Consider the following 23230-nt stretch of genomic DNA (forward strand, 5'->3'; position numbering starts at 1 on the left):
AGGAGGGCGGGAATGACGTGGATAGGGAGTGCAGTCTGGGAGGAGCCGGGCGAGCAGCGGGACAACCAGTAGAAGTCCTTGACGCGTTGCTGACAGTGGTGGAGTTGCTCAAATAACAATTTATATCTGTAGAATAGGAACTCGTTTAAATTAGAAATAAGGACCAATCACCCATAACCAGTTTTTTTCCGACTGAGTTTCAGGACAGATATTGAAAGAGGATCAATAAATGAGTTCTTCCACCGACCAGCGCCGTAACGTTGCTGTAAGACCCAGGAATGGAGGGGCAGCGGCGGTAAGTTAGGACCCGAGCACAAGTTTTTCACCGGGACTTCACGGAACTGTTTTTCCAATTTTTTTCGAATATACAAACTTTTAATACGTATATTTTAACATCAAACACGACCAGTCATCACCTGTTCTTACATATGAATGAATAACAGGCTTACAGTTTTACTTTTTTTTTTTTCGTTCAAGGCGACATAAAATACCTGTGACCGCTCTGCGCCTGATTAATAATAATTCTCACAGTGGACATAAATGTTGCGTTTACATGTGACACAAAGTGTCACAACAAATATAAAATCACTTACTTTGTACTGTTAGCTGTAAAAATTATGTATATATAATCTACTACACTGATTTAGACTATATTTACCGATAATTACAATTTGTGTTGTTTTGTTTACTAAATACATGACCTCAGGTGATTGTTACGGTCTAAAAATGGCGGAATGTTGGGATGTAGGTTACCTGCTGCAGGATTAAGTGTGTTGGACACAGTGCCTTGGACAGCTGGCAGCCTTAAGGGAAGGCTGCAGTTTCAGGTCAGATGGCAGGCTTTACGTCAGGGCAAAGTGTCCGTGACTCAGTTCACGGACTTTAAATACATTTTGTTTTTCTTCTAAAAGAAAAAAAGAAAGCCATAAAAAATTCAAGAGACATCATGTGCAAAAATAGTAATCAACATCCATTAGAGATGAATCAGTCAGCCACAGATTGGAATAGGCCAATGTCAATTTACTGACTCTCATCGGTGATCAGCAGCTCAAATGCAGAAACGTTTTTTCCTATTAATTTACTGGATCAAAACTATCAGCGGTCACTGCGTTTTCCTAGGGCTGGGTATCAATTCAAACTTCAGGAAATGATTTGATTCCAATTCTCAAGATTCATAATAGATTCTTTTTTTTCTCTCTTTCGTCTGATCTGATCTCAAATTGGATTGGTGGTATTGTGGAGGAGTGAAAATGACGACACAAAGGAAGCCGGTTTAAACAGTTCTTTACTCCAACTGAGAGCAACTGTACAGAAAAAAAACGGCGACACGGAGGGGCTGCAGGGGGGTTGAGCTCCGATAGATGAGGATCTCTGGAGGGAGAACAGCACTCCATTAAAACAGTGGAAGGGGGTCTTCCGTACCACCCGGCCAACCAGTATTACGGAGGCCCTAATGCTGGGATGCAAGAGGGAGTGTAACGTGTCAAAAACCTGGCGGCGCCACGAAACAGGAACCAGAGGGCGGGGACAACCAGTAGAAACATCACAGATCAGAGGAAGACCACCTTCCTGCATCTCTTTCCTCCAGCTGGAGGCCCGTGGACCCAGACTGTAACGCGAGGATGTCTGCATCACTGCGCTGGTCTCCTAGCCTCGTGAGACCATCCTGATCTCGCGAGCTTTCAAGGTTTCACTCGCAGATCAGTCTGGCTACTTTCCGTTGAAGAAAATTTGGAGCCGTTCACCAAACGAACGTCCAATCAGCGTTGGCTTTGAGGCGGGTTGAGATGTGACGCAACGAGAAGCGCGACAGTTCAGTCTAAAGAACATGGCGGCTTCAGCCGATGAAACTAGCGTTAGCGTGGCTATCGAGCAAGTTTTATCGGAATTACAGAGTATTTCTTTGCTGAGCTAATGAGCCTTTACCTGCAGCAGCAAGAGTAGCTTGGCTTGTGGTTGTGTTTTCGTCGTCGCTCGTAACAGAGCGACGACGAATCTGATTGGTTTATTTGGCCCGTCTATCACCAACATAGGCCAATCAGCTAACCAGTATTTTCGCCCCTTCCCAAAATTACTTCAACGGAAGGTTTCCAGATGGATATGCGGAGCAAATCTATCTGGCGGAGTCAGGTAACTGGTCTGCAGCCATAGCAGAAAAATCGATCCCGACATAAACTGGGGAGATCAGCACACGAGACAGACAGCTACTAAGTTGGACTTGCCAGCAACATGCTGAATGTCAGTCGTGAATTCAGAAATGGCGGCAAGGTGGTGTTGCTGTCGTGCGGACCAGGGGTCAGATGTTTTAGGCATGGCGAAGATGAGGGGCTTGTGGTCCACAAAGGCAGTAAATGAGCGACCCTCCAGAAAATATCTAAAATGGCGTGTAGCCAGGTAGAGAGCAAGCAACTCTCTATCAAAAACGCTGTATTTGCGTTCATTGTCCCGCAAAGTGTGGCTGAAAAAGGCAAGTGGCTGCCAAACACCAGAGACACGCTGCTCCAAAACCGCCCCCACAGCCACGTCAGATGCATCAGTTGTCAGAGCGATCTGTGCTGAAGGGTGGGCCAGAAGGTTGCTTTGATCGCTTTTTGAACCTCTAGATCCGTTTAATTGTAGGTTTCAAACTAAATCCCAGTGTTCTAGGGATTGACATTTCTTTTGTAATTCTTTTCTTCTTATAATAGATTTTAACCAATTTAGGTTTGTCCTGATGTAAAAAAAAACAAACAAAAAAACGTGTCTTTTAACCATGAAACCAGCTTGAAAATTATGTTAAATGGTTGATTTGCCTGAGAAAAAAGATAATTAAATCCAATCTAATTTGATATTTTCAGTGTGTCAGATAACTGGAAAAAAAAGTGTAAAAAAAAAAAGTTGTTTTGAAATGTGTGGATTTTAAGATGCAAAAATTTGTAAGAACCCTGAATAACCCTTAGTGTCACGAAGATGTGAGTGAATGCAGAAAAGTGCTTGTTTTTATTTCCGCAGAGAGCTGTTTGTGTTTTAAATATGTCCCCCATGTTGTGCCAATAACAAGCACAATATGTACAAAAACTGAAATCATCATCCATCACCTAATCTTTCCACACAGGTGAATGGATTCATCCAGAACGTCAGCTCTCCTCGCCCATCGCTAAATGATTCCTTGGTGGGGGATGTTCAGGCCTTCCTTATTGATGAGGACCAGCTGCACACTTTTGATGACCTCACCAAAGTTAACCCAGTGACTCCAGCAACAGGTAGCGGATGTCAAACGTCCAAATGCTCCTGTAGAGTTTCTCTATCATGTATTTTGTGTAATTCTCTGGATCTGGTTATTTTATTTAATCAAGTAAAACTTTAGCCATGGAAGAAATTGAGCTTGACTTTACAAGGAAAGCCTTGTAAAGTCTTTCCTGTTAATGATTAATATTTATTCTTCGTCTGGTAGTGCTAAAATGCCTGCAGGCCAGGTACAGTTTGAACGTCTTTTACACCCATGCTGGCTGCACCTTGGTGGCCCTAAACCCTTTCCAGCCCATTCCAGACCTCTACTCTGTGGATGTGATGAGGGAGTACCACTACGCCACTCAGCCTCAGGTATTTACATCATGACAGCGAAAGCTCCACATCATCATTGATCTAGTCATTGTCATGGGCTTCGACGGCTCGTCCTACAAATCCTTCCCCCCCAAATAAAGCTGAAAGTAATCGATTCAATGAATTGCGCTGTGTGTTTTTGAAAACAGGAGTTCAAACCCCACATCTTTATTGTGGCGGAGGAGGCTTACAGGAATGTTCGGGGTCAGCTGGAGCCGGTGAACCAGTCGCTGGTTGTTAGCGGTGAGAGCGGAGCTGGAAAGGTAAAGCCATAGAGATGACAGCATGTCACTCCTAAAAGTAATGCTAATGCTGTCAGATGTTTACAATACCAGAATAGCTTTTCCTTTTTGATTGCATTGGCCGGAATTCCCCTGAAAAGGGGGTGCTTTCATGACGCCTGTCACTACCCTATCCGTACCGGTAGCACGATCCGTACCATCAGCTCATTTGCGCACGCGTGAACAGAATAACCTCCGGGTCGCCAAAAAAATAATGTAATTACGGTACTGAAAATACTTATTTCTATACTTAAATCATTAAATAATGCTAAACTATATCATAAATAAAATATTGAAGACTTTTCTGAAAGAAATTGATACGTTTTACATTCTCTCCATTGTATTGCTTGACGTCATCATCGGATATGCTCCAGCTTCCAGTCCGGGAAGATATCATTGCGTAACGTTTATCTGTATTGTCTGAATGCACTCTGTTGGTTTTATTGCTTCTTCAAGCAGGACTGGAAAAATATTTAATCCTTAATTATACGGTGAATTTCGTTGTACAAATAATCTTGTTCTGAACATTTATTTTATTAGAAAGTTAAAATGATCGATTGAGAAATTAGCGCCCTCTGGTGTACACATAATAAACTAGAGAAGACCTCGTCATTATAGTAGCCGCATTGTTTTTTTTTTAGAAAAACGAACAGGGAATAGAACAAAGAACACACACAAAGCGAAGGCAAACCTTATTAATATACATTTATTAAGCACAAAATACATACATATGCAAATCAAATAAATGGTAAAAAAAAACTTCAAAAAACTTCAAAATCAAATATGTTTCTGTACTCCTATATGTGTTTATAGCTGGGGATTTATGTACTTTAAGAAATGGTTTATATATTTTTATTTCCCTAACTACAACTGGGAAACATTTTTGCTATTAAAAAAAACAAAAAACAGTGTATTTTTTTATGTATTTCTGTTGTTTATTTTTTAGAATATGCAATATTGCAGCAAGTACAAAGATATACAAAAAGAAACCCCTGCCTCGAAAAAATAAAAAAAAAATAAAAAAAGTAAGAAAAACAAAATATTTCCCACCGGAAGTTATTCTGTTCGCGCACGTGCAAATGAGCTGATTGTACGGATCGTGCTACCGGTACGGATCGGGTAGTGACAATGCCTCTTCTGAGTTTGGGTGATTTGTTTTGTTCTAGACATGGACGTCTCGTTGCCTGATGAAATACTACGCCACTGTGGCGGCCTCCTCCCCCGCAGTCAGCAGTCAGGACACAGTGGAGAGAATAGAGAGGAGAGTGTTGGACTCTAATCCTCTGATGGAAGCTTTTGGTAAGTATGAGACAAATGATATGGAGCTTTATGATAAAATGCCAGAAGTGTGGCGTGCATTTGTGTTTCTTTACCTCTAAATGCAATCCAGTAGAGGTAATTGCTTTGTTGATGTGTGAAAAAACTGTATCATAGAAGACTATCTAATCTAATAAATCACCTTATTAGTAGATAAAGTCAGCCTTTATGTGATATAATCTCAGTATAAATTCAGGTGTTCTATGAAGGATTAAAAAGTTTGCCAAAGAACATCAGGGGACCCCTGGCATCATTAAGACCAATAATGAGCAGATCAGGTTAGGGAGAAAGTTGCAGAGAAGCTTAAAAAAGGATTAGGTCATAAATTCATGTTTTAAAGGAAAATGCTGGAGGGAAAACTTTTAGAGACGCTGCAAAGACTTCAGCAGGACAGCAACCCTAAACTTGCAGCCAGAGCTGCGATGGACAGGTTTAGATCAAAGAAGATTTATGTGTTAGAATGGCCTAGTCAAAGTTCAGACCTAAAACAGAACAGGGTAAAAAGCACACTTTCCAGATTTTTATTTGTAAAAAAAAAAATCCTAAAACCCACTTCACATGAAAGCTAAAGGTTTGGCTTTGGCAAAATGTTTCAGGGGTAGAGATACTTTATCTGGGCATGTTTTATTTTTGCTTTTTTTTTAAAATTGTGACATGTACTGGTATGAGTCATTTATCGCCCCGCAGGCAACGCTTGCACGCTGCGTAACAATAACAGCAGTCGCTTCGGAAAGTACATCCAGCTGCAGTTCGACAGGTACCTGGGCCTCTTTCTCTCCTCACAACTTGATCCGCTGCATGAGTGGGTTAGCTGACCCTGTTCAACTCGTGTCACGTCAAGGGATCAGCTGTTGGTTGGTGCTTCGGTGCAGACGTATCTGTTGGAGAAGACCCGGGTGGCCTGCCAGCCAGCCAGTGAGAGGAACTTCCACATCTTCTACCAGGTGAGTCCCGCTGCCTGACGCCCACAGGACTCTCCTCTTCATGTGTTTACAAAGCTGGGTGCCGTTTTCTAGATGATGAACGGAGCCACAGACGAGCAGAGGAACGACTGGAAGATGCCACGAAGTCAGTGTTTCACGTGGCTGCCGAACAGTGAAAAACAAATCGAGGGTTGGTGTTTAATTTTCATGTGTGTGAAGGCCTACTTTTGCTTTCTATGAGCTATTTGTACAAATAACTTTGTTTTATAGAGGATAGTTTCCATGAAACCGTTGAGGCGATGGTTCACCTTGGGATTAATACAGAAAGGCAAAGACAAATATTTCGGGTAAGGTTAACCTCTTCTCTTTTGTTAAACATTAGAATACGTTTTAATATGAAATAACTTGAGCTCCTTTTGTTTTTAAACTACACATACGTAACGTTAGTTTTTTCCTACCGCAGGTTTTAGCAGGGATTCTGCAGTTGGGGAACGTGAGTTTCTGCCCTTCAACGAATGAATCACAGCCTTGCGACCTGGATGAACGCTCTGAAGGTAGCTTTGATTCTGCAGGTTCATCACCAACTCAACAAATACGCAAAAAGCCCTATGTTTGGGGCACATAAACTAATCGACAAATGTTATGAAATCTCATAAATCCCGGTGTTGATCATTACATTTGATTTAACAACTCACTTGAGTAACATCTCCCCTACTAATAGACTCGAACCACATCTCTGTAGACTTCTCGCAGAGAGCCGCCGAGCTGCTGGGCATCCCGGCAGAGAAGCTCCGGACGTGTCTGAGAGTGAGGACCCTGCAGGCAGGGAAGCAAAGCGTGCTGAAGCCCTGCTCCCAGGCCGAGTGCGGAGTGAGGCGGGACTGTCTGGCCAAGGTCATCTACGGCCGGTGAGAGCTGCAAGTTGATGATTAAGTAACACAGCAGCAATTAGTCCGCGGCGCGTGATATTATGTTTTGTTCTAACGGCTGCTGAGCAATGAGATTGTTTTTGTTTTGTAAATACAGTGCTTGCAAAAGTTTTCATAGCGCTTGAAATGAGTCACCTTAGGATTTCCTGCAGTAGACAAACAAAAAGTGCCTAAGTGTGAGGCGGATGATCCACGTAAGGGTGGATGAAGGATGTACATGGGTTCTGAAACTTTAAAAGCAAAATCTGAAAAGTGTTCTGCATTTGTGTTCAGCCCACCTTGGTTCAATACTTTTAGAGCCATTGCCGTTACAGCTACACGTCCTTTAGGGTATGTCTCTACCAGCTTTACACATCTGGAGACGTTTTGGCTCAGGCTGGATGCAGAGAGTCTGTGAACTGCGTTTCTCAGGCCTCGCCACAGTTAGACCAGCTTCCCTCTCCTTTCTCCTCCAAAGCATGATGTTGCTACCACCGTGTTTCACTGTGGCGATGGTGTGTTCAGGGTTATGTGAAGTGTTCGTTTTCTGCCACATGTTTTAGGGCTGGGCGACATGGTCCAAAAATTGTTTCTCTATATTTTGAGGTTGAATGCCGATACACAATATTAATCTTGATATGTTTTTCTTTTTCTAAAGTAATTCTAAAAAGGTGTCTCTGAATCAAAGCTTTGTCCCAAATGTCTCACAGGAAAAAAAATTTAACAAACAACTGTAGATACAGTATGAGCAACAGCTGAAAAATAACCAACATAGATCATCTCGACGTAAACAATATAGTTTCATATCTCTTTTTCTAAAATCTCAGCATTTCTAAAATCTTGATATATCGCGCAGCACTAACACGTGGCATTTTGCATGTAGCCAAAATGTTGAGTGTGTGTCCTGTTTCGACCAGAGCACCTTCTCTGACACTGGCCGTGTGTCCCTGACATGTTATCTGCATAAGACGGCAAACATTTTTTTTCTTTTTGTTTCTTGCCTATCCTGCATTAAAGCCAGACTTCTTCCACCTGAGCTGTAAATGTGTACAGCTCATCCAGTTACCATTGGCTGTTTTTCTGAATAACCCACCTAGACTCACTTTAGGAGAGATGGTCAAATTAGTGGCCATTAAAGCTCTCCAGCGCCTCCTCCCTGACCTGTCTGCTGCATGGACCGCGGAACGCATTTCAAATTGGTCGGGCCCCATCAGGCAATACTCCCAATACCACTACCCATCACATACGCACGCGCCCGCATACACATAAAACACCAGCATCCCCTCGATCACGCAACTGATTTGCGTCACATGACACAAGACAAGCCAGTCCATTTTTAGACACCAGAATGTATTGCTTTCTCATAGGCTGTGGTCCCTGAGCATGATAAATGTGTCTGCCATGTTATAATTAAAATCGGCACCGAATTTTTATTGAACTTTTTTTCTGACGTTCCAGTACACACGCCCTGGATTTATTTCCACTTACAATCATTATATTACAGCTAACACAATATTTACAGAATAAAAATAATTTAAAAAGAAAAGTCAAACTCACCCCTGCTCTAAATATTCCCGAAAAAGTGTCTCCGTCTGTCATTATGCTGGATGAAGTCCCTGGCTATCATCAAAGCATCCACTGTGGTCAAAATATCCCTGTGTGTGTGGGCGCACATCAAGCTATTCAGTCTTTTCTGGGTCATTATTGATCTCAGATAGGTCTTGATACGACGGAGGGACGAGAAACACCTCTCAGCACTTGCAGTGGACACAGTTAACTAAGCTAACTAAGCTAACTAAGCTAACGAAGTAGCGGTCATAAGCAGTGCAGAGGTGGGAAAACTTTTGTTTACATCACATGACACAATCAGCCAATACATTTTTAGATGGGATGATTTATCGCTTTCTCATTGGAGAATGGTGCTGCTGCCATAGACTACTGTGCATTTGAAAAAAATAGCTTTTGAATAATTTAATTTTATTTATATATATTATTTTACATGTTTGATCATCAAAAGTAGCAGACCATGGACCGGTTCCACGGTCCATGGTCTGCTGTGCTCCTGGGTCTTCTTGACGCTTTTTGATCTCTGATGTTCTCTAACAGACCTCGGAGGTCTTCAGAGAACAGCCGGATGGAGGTTTTCCTTCCTGTTAAAGGGAAGTTTTTCTTTCCACTTTCGCTTCATGCTTGCTCGGTATGAGGGATTGCTGCAAAGCCATGGACGATGCAGACGACTCTCCCTGTGGCTCTACGCTTCTCCAGGAGTGAATGCTGCTTGACGAGACTTGATGCAATCAACTGGGTTCCCGTTATATAGGACATTTCTTTTGACCAATAATCTGACCAAATCTGTATAATCTGATTGAATTTGACTTTGGAAAGTGCCTTGAGATGACATGTTTCATGAATTGGCGCTATATAAATGAAATTTAATTGAATTTAATTGAAATTCATACTGAGATTAAATCACACACAGGTGAACTCTTGTTTATTACCTGGGGGACTTTTGAAATCATCTAGTTGGTAATTGCACTCAACATTACAATAATGGCGTAAAGACAGATTTTTATATCCTGAAAACCGTGTCATTTTGCTTCCACTTAACAATTTTATGTACCGAGGCACTGTACTCCTCCCAATTTGAACCTATTTCATGCTATATTCGATGTTTTCCTTGTCTCCTCAGATTATTTGAGTGGTTGGTGACATTCATCAACAGCTGCATATGCGCTGACACGTCCAAATGGTGCAACTTTATAGGTAAAGGCTGCATTTCCTCTAACAGCGGGCACATAACTCCCACTTTCTCCACGCCAGCGCTGACAGGGTCGCTGTCTGTACTCTGCAGGAGTCCTAGACGTGTACGGCTTCGAGTGTTTTCAGATCAACAACCTGGAGCAGCTGTGCATCAACTACGCCAATGAGAAGCTCCAGCAGCACTTTGTGGCCCATTACCTTAGAGCCCAGCAGGTACGGTCAGTCAGTTTTTTCCTGATCTCAGCAGGAAGGTGGCTGTATCTGTTTGCCGCCCTCAGACGTTCTGAGTCTTTTATTTTTAGGTGATCTAATAACTGACGGCTGCTCGTATGTTTTGAATGCAAACATCTGTGTTATTTGCTTCCTTTTTTAGGAGGAGTATGTGTCCGAAGGGTTGGAGTGGTCCTTTGTTAAATACCAGGACAACCAGAGCTGCCTCGATCTTTTGGAGGGAAGCCCTATCAGCGTGTTTTCTCTTCTTAATGAGGTTTGCTTTTAATTATCTTTGCTCTGCAGAGACTCTCCTTGTTTCTAATTAGCGATGCAACAATCAGCCGGCCGGATATCATACTGTCCAGGCATCGCTGTGATCAGCAGGTCAAATCTTGAAGAATCAGTTACTTCTAAACCAGTGGCGGCTGGTGAAAAAAAAAATCTTGGTGGGGCTGGCCAATAGATTTCCCTGCCTAACCCAGTACATGCATTTAAATTAAAAGTCGGAAAATGACTACGATTCCACAATAAGTATTTAATTAATAAAAAAACATTGTTCACAAAGGATTATTTTGGTGGTTTTGTCTTATTAATCCTTTTCACAAACTCATGCCAAAGGGTTTGCATACATTGTACATGTACGTATATTATTACGAAACAAACGTTTACGTCTTGACTTAAATATATATCCTAATTTTTTATTTATATAATGATTTAAGTAGAACAATGACTAGTGTAAAATTAAGTTGTATTTGCCAGAGATGAAGTGTAGACTGCAAATTCTGTCGTAGTATGATGGCTCCCACAGTCGATTGTGATTGTCTGCCTGCATCCTTTTCATTGAAATGATCCATTTCTTTCTTCGTCCTTCGGTAAACGAAAGAAACCTTTGTGTGCAACCGGGAGCACAACAAGTCGTAGGAATTCTAAAAATAAACTAAATTCCAAAAATAATCTAAAGTACGCTGTAATTCACCCGTTTTGTCACGCTGGTAACAATACTGTTTTTGCCGACCACTGTGACCCGGATGTAGCGTTGATGTAGCTCGTGACGTCACGCGTGAAGTGCACCTATCACTGTGCAGCTAGGGCTACGACTTCAGGAGCCCCAAACCCATTCATTTTGGCGATGCTGATTGGCCAAGTATTTATAAATCTTCCCTAGCAACAGTATACGATTGGTTATTTCGCTACACTTGTAGGGCTCCTTGAGTCACAGCCCCACAAGTGTAGAAGAAGAGAAATGATACGTTCTGTTGGTGGAAATGCAGTTAAATGATAGAGTCAATTAGTAGAAGTGTTTTAATAATTCTCATTACATGTAGCCACGTACTATTAAGTAAAAACTGACATTAATAATACTTTTAAAAGTCAAAATATATATATTTTGACTTTTCCCCTCCACATCTAGGGAGGGCAGCGCCCTAGCGCCCCCTATGGGCCAGCCGCCACTGTTCTAAACTGAGAAATGGCACCATTATTGAGACTATAAACACATCAAGAAACAGCAGGCACTTCAAACGTCACATGAAGGGCAAGGAACCTATGGATTGATCAGTAAATGACAATTCCTTCCTTTTTTCTTGAATTCAAAACTTAAAAGAAGCCTGATCAGTGCATTCCAAGTTATCAAATCCAAATTATTAGTTGCATGAAAGGCTTTTTGAGACACGTTGTCAGTGACTTTGTGTTAACATAGTTTGCAAATATCTTTGCTAAACTTCCAGCAGACTGGATTCAACTGTACTTTAGTGTACGGATTTTCTCTTGATTTCTTTTTTCTTTTATGTGCTTGTCCTAAAGGAGAGTCGTCTGAACCGAGCTTCGGACTCGAAAATGTTGAGGGTCCGTTTAGAGAAGGAGCTGGGTGGTAACGGCAACATAAGCTGGGACAAGTTCAGCAAGGTGCCGCACTTCACTGTGACCCATTACGCTGGCAAAGTGGGCTACCAGATAGAAGGCATGGTGGAGAAAAACAAGGTAGGACCTTCTTCAACCCCATGTTCAGACCGACTCACCTGACAGCTGTCCGCTCATGTTCGTGAGTTTTCTCCCTCAGGACCCGGTCCCACCAGAGCTCACTGGCCTGCTGCAGAAATCTGACAACCTCCTTCTTCATGAGATCTTCTCTGGCAAGGAAACTGAGATCCCCAATAACAAGGAGCTCAGTAAAGTTACTGTGGTGTCCAAGTTTAAGGTAGGAGACAACACAAGCATTAGTGTTAGTCCTGGAACGGTTTCGTTTTGGTTCTGGTGATGGGGAATGTGTTCATGGAGCTGGGGAATGTGTTGACATGCTGCATCTCAGCATGGTACTCCAGTGGCAACGTGGCAGCCATGAGGGGCCCGCAGCGGATAGAGAGGGGAGCGGAGAAGGTGATCGGAGTAAACCAGGATCTCCCTCAGAGCCTGATGAACCCCATTTTGCTGCCAGAACAACTTTGACCCGTTGAGGTTAGGACTCCATTAGACCCCTGAAGGTGCGCTTTGGTGTACGGCTCCAAGTCCTCGACGTTGTGAAGACTCTATGGATCGGACTTGTTTGTCCGTCACATCCCACAGATGCTCGATTGGCTCGAGGTCTGGGTAATCTGGAGGCAACGCCTCAAAAACATACCTGAACCGTTTTTTGCTTTGTTTGCCACAAGTGCCATTAGGAAATAAAATGTCTACCCTGAATCAGCAGCTATGCGGGCCCTTGCTCCAGAAAAAATACAGTAAAATTACCTTATACCATACCCAGAAAGCTGATATTAATATAATAAGACCCAAGTACTGGTCAAGTAGCTTCGAGGTTAATTCTAGGTTCTCAAATTCCCCCAAAATGTTGAAAGGAAATCCAGAAATTGGTGTCTGTAATGGGTTTTGTTATGAAACATGCATAGGAGACCTGTGCAATGCACTGTTTTCATGACACGGTTCTATCCCAGTCAACAATACTCTTCTCCAATTTTCCTGCTCGTAACACATCAACTTTGAGGAGAAAAATGTTCGCTGTATCCCGCTGACTAACAGGTGCCATAATAAAGTGATGATCAATGTTATTAACGGCATCTGTCAAAGGTTCTAGTGCTCTGCAGGATTGTCGTACAGTGAAATGATGCGGCGTTGCTATGGTTTACCTGTAGAACTCCCTGGAGAGCCTGATGAAGCTCCTCCTCACCACAGCACCTCACTACACTCGCTGCATCAAGCCCAACTCGGACTGCAGGCCGCTGACCTTTAAGAGGAAAGAGGTAGGTGATGTGCTCACTGCTCACACAGCTGCATCCTGCCACTTTGTTTCTCAGCGTTCACTGAAGGACCGCGTCCCCTTTTCCTCTGTCAGGTCGTTTTGCAGTTGGAGGCCTGTGGCATCGTGGAGACCATTCACATCAGCGCCGCTGGCTTTCCAATAAGGTGCAGCGTTCCTCCTCAACTCAGAGAAAATACAATTTCTCTTTGCTTTGGGTTGATTTTCATTGAGCTTTGTTTCCCAGAATTCCTTTCAAAAGCTTCCTGCAGCGTTATGGTCTCATCGCCAAGTGTTCAACATCAGGCCATCTGGATGCCGGTGAGTGCGTGTTAGTGGTGAAGCCGTTCCAGGTCACTTGGGTAAACTGAGTGTTTCCTTAGCTTAGGTCAGCAGTTTTATTCTCTTCACTCTTTTAGTAAAACATGCTCCTGACTTCTCTGCTCTCCTTGGGACTTTTCAGTTTGGGGTTTAAGAGAAACATTTTAACATCTTGTAAACGTTCAGGTAAATGCCTGAGTCTGCCACAGCCTGCTCTGCATGCCTCCCCTCCCCACGCAGCGTTCTGCACACTAAATCCCTTTTGATCACAGCTTTAACGGCTTTAACAAGTTTAACTTTAACGCCGATTGTTGTGCTCACGGACCCCCTAATGAGTTCGCACCCAGAGGGTCCTGTGGTGAGGCCAGGTGGTAGCATGAGGGCCGCCTACATGTGCTGTCTGTCATCCTGCGCACGCTAACACGTATCTTGTAACAAGCACACCTGACACATCCCCGTCGGCATTTGTACCAAATTATGTCCCGATCAGTCCATTACTTCTGGGTTCTTCTCTTTTCGCTTAACGTTTTTTTTTTTTTTCCTGTTGTGCTGCGTTCAGACCGAACGCGAGTTGAGCGTCAGCGGCGTCTGGTTTAAATGCAAAATCCTCGGTACACACGCATCTAGAGGTGGAGCGGTGTTTCAGGTGTCGGGTGTGCCACTTTTTGAGCTTTCAAGCGTCTGCTCAGATGCCTGAGACGCTACAGTTGGGTAACCTGAAAGAGCAGGGTGGCTCCTCCCAACGCACGTCAGACCAGTCTGTCCAAGTTGAGGCATTTGACGGCTTTTTGACGCTCAAATAGTTTTCGGTCTGATTGCAGCTTAAGTGTATTTCAAACACTATTGGAGGAAATGCACAAATATTGTTGCAGTTATTCTCTGCACAGTCATGGGAAAAAGATGTTCTAAGATTTTACAAGATAAAAAGTAATTTGGCCTATAGGTAATATTTGAAATTTCAACAAGCTTAAATCTTGAGAAGAAACTGATTGGCTCCACTAGTATAGTTGGAGTCAAAAGTTTCCATACATTCATCAAGGACCTGATTGTGGTATAAGCTCGTTAGCATGCTATCGGTCCATGCAGCTCTTACTGCGGGAGACAACCCTGAAGTTTCCAGTTGGTTGGTTCTTCCTGGACCAGTTTCCTTTCAACTGTGGGGAAAGTTGGGGTCAGATGGTTGAAACTTGTATACAGTTGGGTGTTCTAACAAGACAACCCCACACTAATTAAAACGCGAGCTGGAATGGGGTAAACGGAGGGTAAAGCTAAGCCTCTGCAGAGCCCCGACCTCAACAATACTTTTAATTTGAGGCCTATGCTTAAAAGTCTGGTCTGTGCCAGGAACCCATCCAATTTATGTCTTGTATATAAACTCTGTAGAGGAGAGCTCAAATATTCAGCCATAAGCTTAACAATGGCTACAGAAATTATTAATGCAACTATTTGTGGAGGCGTATGAAAATATTGGCTCCTGTATGTACAATTTGGACCTTGGTTGGGTCAAAGAAAAGCCACAATAAATTGTGGCTTATGATACAAATCTTGTTTTATTCAATGTGTTTGATGTGCAACCATTTCACGGCAGACAAAGAAAGATTTAAGTCAGGCTTTTAAATCCTTCAGGCCCACGATGACCTGGGTTCCTAGTGCAGGTCTCTGGGGATCATGTCCCAGCCTCCGTGTCTCCGCCATGTTTGTTGACACTTTGCCTTCTGCCTCACTCGCCTGTAAAGCAGCCATAGCGCTCTTAACTCTGAGTTTTAAGCCCCAGAATGTGATCATGTCTGCAATCACTGAGCTCCCAGTATTCATAACAGGTCTGTAAGGCCGGATCCGCGCGGCTTTGCTCATTCTGATTCTTTCGTTTTAGATCCGGACCCCAACAGCGCCGGCGTTCTTCAGCCGGAGGTGGAGAAGCTCCTCGGCGCGGTGCTCCCACACCACGTGTCCCGTCATGATCACAGGTCCCTGGTGCACTGTGGAAGGACTAAAGTTTTTCTCACCCAGCCAATGGTCAGTTACTACAAAATGCGTGCCACACATTTCAGATATTTATTTGTAAAAAAAAAAAAAAAAAAAAAAAGCCTTTTCCTTAAATGTTACAATTATGTGATAAATTGTTGGATTTTTCCAATAAAACACTTTTAAAATAGTTAGTGGTCGAAATCTGAAAAAGTTCAAGGGGTGGGAATACTGTTCTGTAGGTGCACCAACCAGACGATTGCCAGGAGTTTACTGTTGAGACGTTTTGGACTCAGTCGGGTTTCAGTAGATAATTTAAACCACATATGTCAAAGTCAAGGCCGCATCCGGCCCACGAATTAATTATCTACGGCCCCCTGAATGATATTTAATTACTATTAGAACCGGCCCACAGGCCACAGCCGCCCGCTGGCGTTTTGCATTTGTGACCAATATGGCCCAACACTCCTTCTTTGACACAAGGGGAGCAACTCAAAAACCCAATCAGCAAAACAATCAAGTCCAAGATGTTTTATTCCAACAAATGGCACCGTAATAGTGGCACCGTAAAACACTCCCTTTCCCTTTTTTTAAAGTCCAAGATTCAATAATTGTCCTTAAAAGTCAATTAGAGGCCAGAAGTTGGGCTCCACCTATTATGATGCTTCTAGTGGAGGCGATCCGTCTACAGTACAGCGCACCCTCTTTTCCATCCACAGCTGATTTTGCGGCGTTCCAGCACTGTGCCACGCCGCTTTTCAGATCGATCTAGCTAAAAGAAAGAAGCAGCAAAACTCCAGCATCCCTGCACCAAGACTCCGTCAGAATAGTATTTCCTGCCGATACTCTCTGATCGAGACGGAGCGCTATTTACAGGCACCCTCGGTACTGGGCCGTCTGTTCACCTCCCGGTAATCTGTGCATGGCATGCGGATCCCACCTGCCCCTCGCTCGGCAGAGTGTCTGTCTCTGTCACCTGCAGGATCAGCTCCCCTCTCCTTCCATCCAGGCTATTTTTATTTTGGCTTCAATCAGCCTCTGCTGACACCTGCGAGCAGCAGTTGCGGAGCGCACTAATTACGCTCCGCCTCCTTAGACAACCGACTTCAGGCCGGTGTGCTTGGATTGTTAAAGGGGAAAAACAAGAACAATCCTAACATGAAAATCACAACAAAAAACGTTTCATCCCCGACTCAATGCCCCAGTTGCGCATCCGAGCTACTCGGATGCTCTCTCTGTTTGGCAGCACATACCTGTGTGAACAACTTTTTAATGAAGCTAATCGAAACATCACACAGGAGCCGTCTTAATGATTATCACCTTCACTCAATCCTGAGGATTTCCTCAGCTCAGACCCTAACCCCAAACATTGATGAACTTGTACAAAAGATGAGACACCACCAAGTATCAGGCTCAGCCTCAGACAAGTGAGCATCACAGAGCACTAACGCATTTTTCAGTTTTTTATTCAGTTAATTGTTTAAATTTCTTTTTACAAGACGGGATTTTTCTTTGAAGGAATTGCCATAGACTTTTTGTATTTTAATTTATTTTATTTATTCATATTTATTTTTCAGCTAAATGGACTCGGGGAAAATTGTCGATAAGGGACATGAGAAAGAATACAACTGATTTGATATTTTTTCCCCCTTATTTTACTATTTGAAAGCAGTGATCGGTAGGATCATGAAGCAGCACAATAATGCATTTTCAGTTTATAATGCATGCACTTTTATTTATGTATTTATCTTGATATTAAGAAACTTATTTTGTTTTTACAAACAATTAAATCTTTTGCTCTTTGCCGGCTGAAAATATATTCTCATGAGGTTACTAACAGAGCCATAACAAAATATTGCTTTATTCTTTTAATGTATAGAACATGCAATTTTTCTTTGAAGGAAATTCGTTTTTTTTACTGTTTGCTGTTAAAAATGGTTTCATTTGTAATTACTGACAGATCCAAAAGAAAATATTTCTTTACCCATTTAATTATTAAATATAATACACTGTTAGGTCTTGGTTCAATAGGCTATGTGCAATAATTTCAGTATGTTTTAATAAACATTGAACCAGTCCGGCCCTTGACTTGTAGCAAATTAGTTTTTTTAGCCCTCGGTGTGTTTGACTTTGACACCCCTGATTTAAACTGACCTGGCCAACTCTCCCCACAGCTAGATCTGCTGGAGGATCACAGAAAGAGGATCCTGTCTAAATGTGCCTTCACCATTCAGTGCAGCTGGCGGCGATACCAGCAGCGCACACGCCTCGCCTGCCGACGGGCTGCCACTTTAATCCAAGCAGGTAAACGGCTACTGCTCCGGACAAGGGAAGCTGACTGGAATTAGCCAGAGCTACGTAGTCTCGATTCCTCTGTGAGTCTGCTGGCTCTGAGCTGATGAATGGGGAGCAGCTGGTGGTGTCTGCACATGGTGTTTTCTCTTAGAGGCAGGACAAGCCACACGTGATACCGTCTTAGGTCTATGTGACTTTTTGTGCAGCTCTGTGATGAACGTGTGTAACATTTCCCTTTACAGCAGGGGTGTCAAACATATGGCCCGCGGGCCATTTAGTCCGGCCCTGTGGCTAAAAAAAAATAAATATTTTTTTTTTCCCCAGTGTCCTATCTGGCAATGTAGCAATAAGAATTGTTGTCTTAATGCCAAAAATAGCTCATCAGATTTGATTTTCACAAGTGGAGCAGTACTGCTTTTGCCATAGTGCTCCGCTTGATTTATGAATGTGAATAGTTTTATTATGATTCATGCGGGGATTATCTCAAATGATATGGACCCTACAATGGGAAAGTAGGAGAGGAAAGGAAGAACAAGAAAAAAAACAAAAGGTGAAAGAAAGAGGAGATAAAAGGAAGAGAATGATAAAACAATTATTGAAAAAAACATGTACTTCGTTTAATTGAAAATCTGCAGTTCCTATATTGTCCACGAGGGGCGCTATGTTTTAATTAGCAGATTAAGCTTCAGGTGTGGAAAAATTTCTTAATTTTTATCTGTTTGATGTATTTTGTCATGCAGGACAGTGTTTTAAAGTTCCAAAAAATGTGAATGAATGTTTTTCAACATTGTATAATCACTGTGATCAGTTCTTATGCATAATGCACAAGTAAATGTTTAACTGAGTAAAAGTATTGTTGAAATTGCACATACTTTTCTAAAAAACGCTGAGGTTATTCATAATATATTGTGTAAAAGTGAAATTAATTTAATATAAAAATCAACAAGTCCACATTTATTAGTTCTATTTAATCTTGCAATGAGTTAACTCGTGTGGCCCTCTTGAGATCAGATTAAGCTGTATGTGGCCCCTCAACCAAAGTGAGTTTGACACCCCTGCTTTACAGTGACATAAACCCTAATCTCCATGAATGTGAACATAGTGAGGGAACGAGTCGGTTGTTTACGGTTAGATTTTTTTTTTTTCCCCTGGTCACAGCTGTCCGGTCCTGGCTGGTCAGGAAGCAGATCCAGAGGTGGAACAGAGCAGCTGCAGTGATTCAAGACACCTGGAAGAAATGGAGGGTCAGACCATTCATCGTTTCTCCATCACTTTCTTTAAGTTAACTTGAACACGGCATATACATTAATGTTTTAATGCTCTGGCAGGCATTGTTGAAGGCCTTGGCTGAAGCAGAACTCGACGATGCCAAGGACCTTGCAGAGGAGGACCTCCCAGCGTTAAACCCTGTTGTCAGACAGCGTGGCTCTGTGCAGCTTTCCAGCTTCCAGGAGCCCGTCCCTGTGTGCGGGTGGCCCATGGGCCTGGCTCTGGCCTCGGCCCCATCCATCACTGTTTCTCTGACGGCCACGGGCTTTCAGAAGATGATATCCATGATGACTTCCCTCAATCTGCCATCCCGGAGAGGAGAGTATAAAGTGAAGACCAACCAGTACAAGCAGGGGATCGCCTCTATACGGGCTCAGCCCAGGGTGAGGACACAGTTCCTTCTTCAAAAGGATTTCATCAACTGGGGGATTTTGTCATGGTTCTTGATTGAGGTTGTTTTCTTATTCTCTTGAACAGGGATCTGTCAAGTTGCACTATCAGCGGTCCCCCCTTCTGTATGCTGACATGCAGCCGGACCTGAAGAGCGACGTGACGGGGTTTAACGAAATCCTGCTAGAGAAGACTTTATAAGAACCCCCTCTATGAAGAATGATTTCATGGACACGTTTGCTGATGTCCCACAAAAAGCTGCTACTTTATGTTCCTCTGCATTTCATTTAGAACACTAAATCTGGCATTTATTGCCAAAATGCTCATATTTGTGCAATTCTGCTTAAAGTGGTGATGCAGAAAGATAATGCAGTGTTGAATCAAAAATCATCTGCACATTTGAGATTATTTTTCCCACTAATGATCATATGTGCCATGTATATCAGAATATATATAAATCATGATTATATTGCAGAATTTCTTGCAAAACTACATAACAAATGATTGCTGTACCTAAGATGGCCTGAAGATGGCACAACTTTAGCACCTTAGAGTCAAAAACGCTGCAGGGTTGTTTTCTTACTACTGCCTGCATGAGATTTCTGAACTCATGGGGCCTTATGGAGTGCCTTTTGGCAAAGCTACTCTCATCATGGACCAGCTTTTGACTCATGTATTTATTAAAGGTGATACTTTCAATTCCAAAGAATCAACTTAGGAACAAAACTATCAGAAATGTTTCATATTTCAGCACATTAAAAGCGCACAACAGGTGAATGTGATTTACCAGGTTTGCTGATGTTAGGCTTTCAAAAACATTTGTTGGATGAACAAGACATCAACAAAACACCTGATCAGTCACTAAATAACCAAAATAATCTACCAAAGATTTTTTTGTACCGATGCATGCATTTGAGAACTTGATATTGTAGCCATTATGAAATTTAGTTTTAATAAAATAAGTGCAATATTTTAACAAACTGGATCAGTTGTTTTGTGTGTATGCCCTGTCTTAATTTGTTTTAAAACCATGCAAGCATCAGTCTAGCTTAGAAAATCCCAATTTAAAGAATGTTGAATTCTGTCATTGTAATGCCTGGATGGATGAGTCTTATGTTTTTGTCTGCAAAATCTTGATTTGTCTGTACTCTTCAGTTAGTAGCAAGTATACAACATTCAGGAACAGCTTTGGCTTTTATGTGGATTTTGTTTCTCATGTACGTTCAGTTGTAGATTCATGAATATTTGTCATTTCATGACTTTATAATTTATTGCAAGCCGTTTTTTGGCCTGGGTTACAAAGGGGTCCATGTATATGAACTTGAATCCCACTGATGAGTCAAGTAGAAGCAACCTGCACAGCTCTGGAAGTAGCATGGATACGGGACCTCTGAAATTCACACAGATCCGCTCTTGAAAATTCTGGGCCAGAGCAGGATTTCTGAAGCTTTGACTCTTACCTTTGTGGCTTTTACAGTGCAGTAAGACAGCTCTTCTGCTTTGGGAGTATTTTATTCCAACTTTCAGGGAATAAATATCAGTTAATGTCAGTAAAACCTGTACAAAACCTGTGTGGAATAAATAAGTTTCTGAAAAAAAAGTTCATTTTCCCCCTAACCCATTCTGAACTCTAGGTGTTGTAAATTCAGCACTATTGTTATCTGGTGTAAAACTGATTACACTACCAGCTGACAGCTACTGCCTGAACTTATGGAATCACTATTCTTGGAGGATGCCCAGTTGTTTCACTCTTTAGGCTTTTCAGAAGCATCCCTCAAATCATGACATTGCCGTGGGAATCAAAGGTTGCTTACTTTCCCTCACATAAAAGATAGACAAATTCCTCTTTTAGGAAATATTTTCAGTTGCAAAAAAGACAACAACAGCCATAGCTTGTAGGAATTAAATGAGCCCCACCCATCACTCTTATTTAGATAATGCTGTTTCAAAAACACAGGGCACACTAAAAGTACCATGTGTGCCAATCAGCTGACAGCAGGCTGATTACCTGAGCAGATAGCCTGACTAACTAAATAAACAGCTAATATTAGTTTGCTAGACTCTTAAGTGTTTTCTATCAAAGGCAAAAAAAAGTGAAAGGGATCCTATTTTAGCTATACAATCTACTCATAAGTTTAAAGCTAGATTCGGTGATTTTTCTGGACATTTACCCAAGTCCTTTTTTGAATAACTGCACATGTGCAAGACTATCTTACCTTGCTCCTCCACTCTTCAGGGGGTTCATGTGGAAAAGAATCTCCTAAATCCACTCTGGATTTATTTCTTTGAACTGAGTCCTTCCTCTTCTCATAAACATGAACGCGGTTCACTTCTTGCCAATCTCAGCCATGTTCAAAGTGTACAGTGAGAGCAGCGGCGCTAAGATGAATGGCTAACCGATAAGCTAACCAGATACTTAAGCACTAGAAGTGCGCATATGCAGGCAGCAAGCGGAAACTCGGAAGGAAAGAGCATGGACATTAGCGTTATGTGGGCTTCAGAATGATTGGCACGTGGGACAACCAATAGATAAGGTGATTCCCCTGGAACTTGAGGGAAAGAGACACCAAAACTATGACAAATCCATGCCCTTCTGACTGAATTGCAGAGATTGGTCATAGTTTTTACAGGCCTGCATTTTTTAACCTCCTTTTGTGAATACATAATGTACTGACTACTTTTAGGATGGAAGGACAATTTTACTCAGTATAACAAATAGTGTTTCTGAACAGTACAATATACAATAAATACATTGCTCAAAGAAAATTTAAGGAACAATTTTTAATCAAGTCAGTTAAACTTCTGGAATATCGATCTGGTCGGTTCAGTAGTAGAGAGGCTTGTTAGTGAAATTAACAACAGGGGCAACAATGAGACAACCCCAGAAAAAAGACTGGCTTTGTAGAAACCTAAAAAGTAATTTTCCTAAATATTTTTTCATGCAGCAGCTTTTACTGTGTTAGTGTTGCTGGCTGTAACATATATTTAATAATCTTTAGAATAAGAACAATATTAACACGGCAGCATCCATACCAAATGCAGCAGCAGCATCTTTAGATTCAGAGCTTGGTGAAGGAGGCTTCTCAACAGGAAGGCAGGTCCCTACAAATATATGACAACTGAAGAACTTCTGTTTGCAAAACAACCTTATTACCCCCTTTTTTAAAACAAATAATATTCTCCACTCAAACATTATTTATACAATCTAAAAACTAGTCATTCAAAACAGAATTAAAAGTTAAAGCCAGCAAATGTAAAATAAAATGCAGATCCACAAAAACAAACAATAAAACTTCAAAAGCTAACATCTCAAACTGGGTTAAAGGGCAAAAAAGATCTTTTTTAAGAGAACATTAAACACGGAAAGTGAAATGGGCTGCCAGATATGAAAAACTACTTGAATCCAGAGTATTGTGCAGTCTTTGTTTTTCGGATGACTAATAAAAACTGATCTGCAGACCTGAGCAAACCAGAAGGAGCGTGTAGATGAAACAGGTCGGACAGATCCTGGAAAGCAAGGCCATGAAGACATTTAAAAACAATTAAAATAATTCTAAAATCAATTTGAATGTGAACCAGTAGCCAATGAATTGCTGCCAAAACTAGAGAAAGGTGCTCTCGTTTTGTAGTACCAGTTAAAAGAAGAGCAGCAGCATTTTGGACCAGATGCAGTCAAGCCACAAGAGTTTTGTTAAGCCCAGAGGAAAATGCAGTGCAGGAATCTAACTAAGTTGTAATTAAAGCATAGATTAAAATCTTTTGTCACCTATCTTA

The 23230-nt window shown here is 42.0% G+C and overlaps 1 protein-coding gene across 1 annotated transcript; it reads left to right on the forward strand.

The window, feature by feature from the left end:
* The first annotated feature begins 25 nt into the window (after positions 1–25).
* LOC105916561 (unconventional myosin-XIX) lies at positions 26–20641 on the forward strand. The gene is made up of 24 exons (XM_012851109.3): positions 26–295; positions 3095–3242; positions 3434–3582; positions 3732–3845; positions 5030–5162; positions 5868–5937; positions 6022–6124; positions 6197–6293; positions 6374–6450; positions 6567–6657; positions 6846–7011; positions 9701–9774; positions 9863–9984; positions 10145–10258; positions 11788–11964; positions 12044–12181; positions 13113–13220; positions 13313–13383; positions 13464–13537; positions 15411–15553; positions 17677–17806; positions 18956–19041; positions 19126–19449; positions 19544–20641. The coding sequence occupies exons 1-24, from the start codon at positions 230–232 to the stop codon at positions 19655–19657; spliced, it is 2889 nt and encodes a 962-aa protein (XP_012706563.2). The 5' UTR covers positions 26–229; the 3' UTR covers positions 19658–20641.
* Positions 20642–23230: the final 2589 nt, after the last annotated feature.

Source organism: Fundulus heteroclitus, chromosome 11, assembly GCF_011125445.2.
Source record: "Fundulus heteroclitus isolate FHET01 chromosome 11, MU-UCD_Fhet_4.1, whole genome shotgun sequence".
NCBI classification, from domain to species: Eukaryota; Metazoa; Chordata; class Actinopteri; order Cyprinodontiformes; family Fundulidae; genus Fundulus; species Fundulus heteroclitus.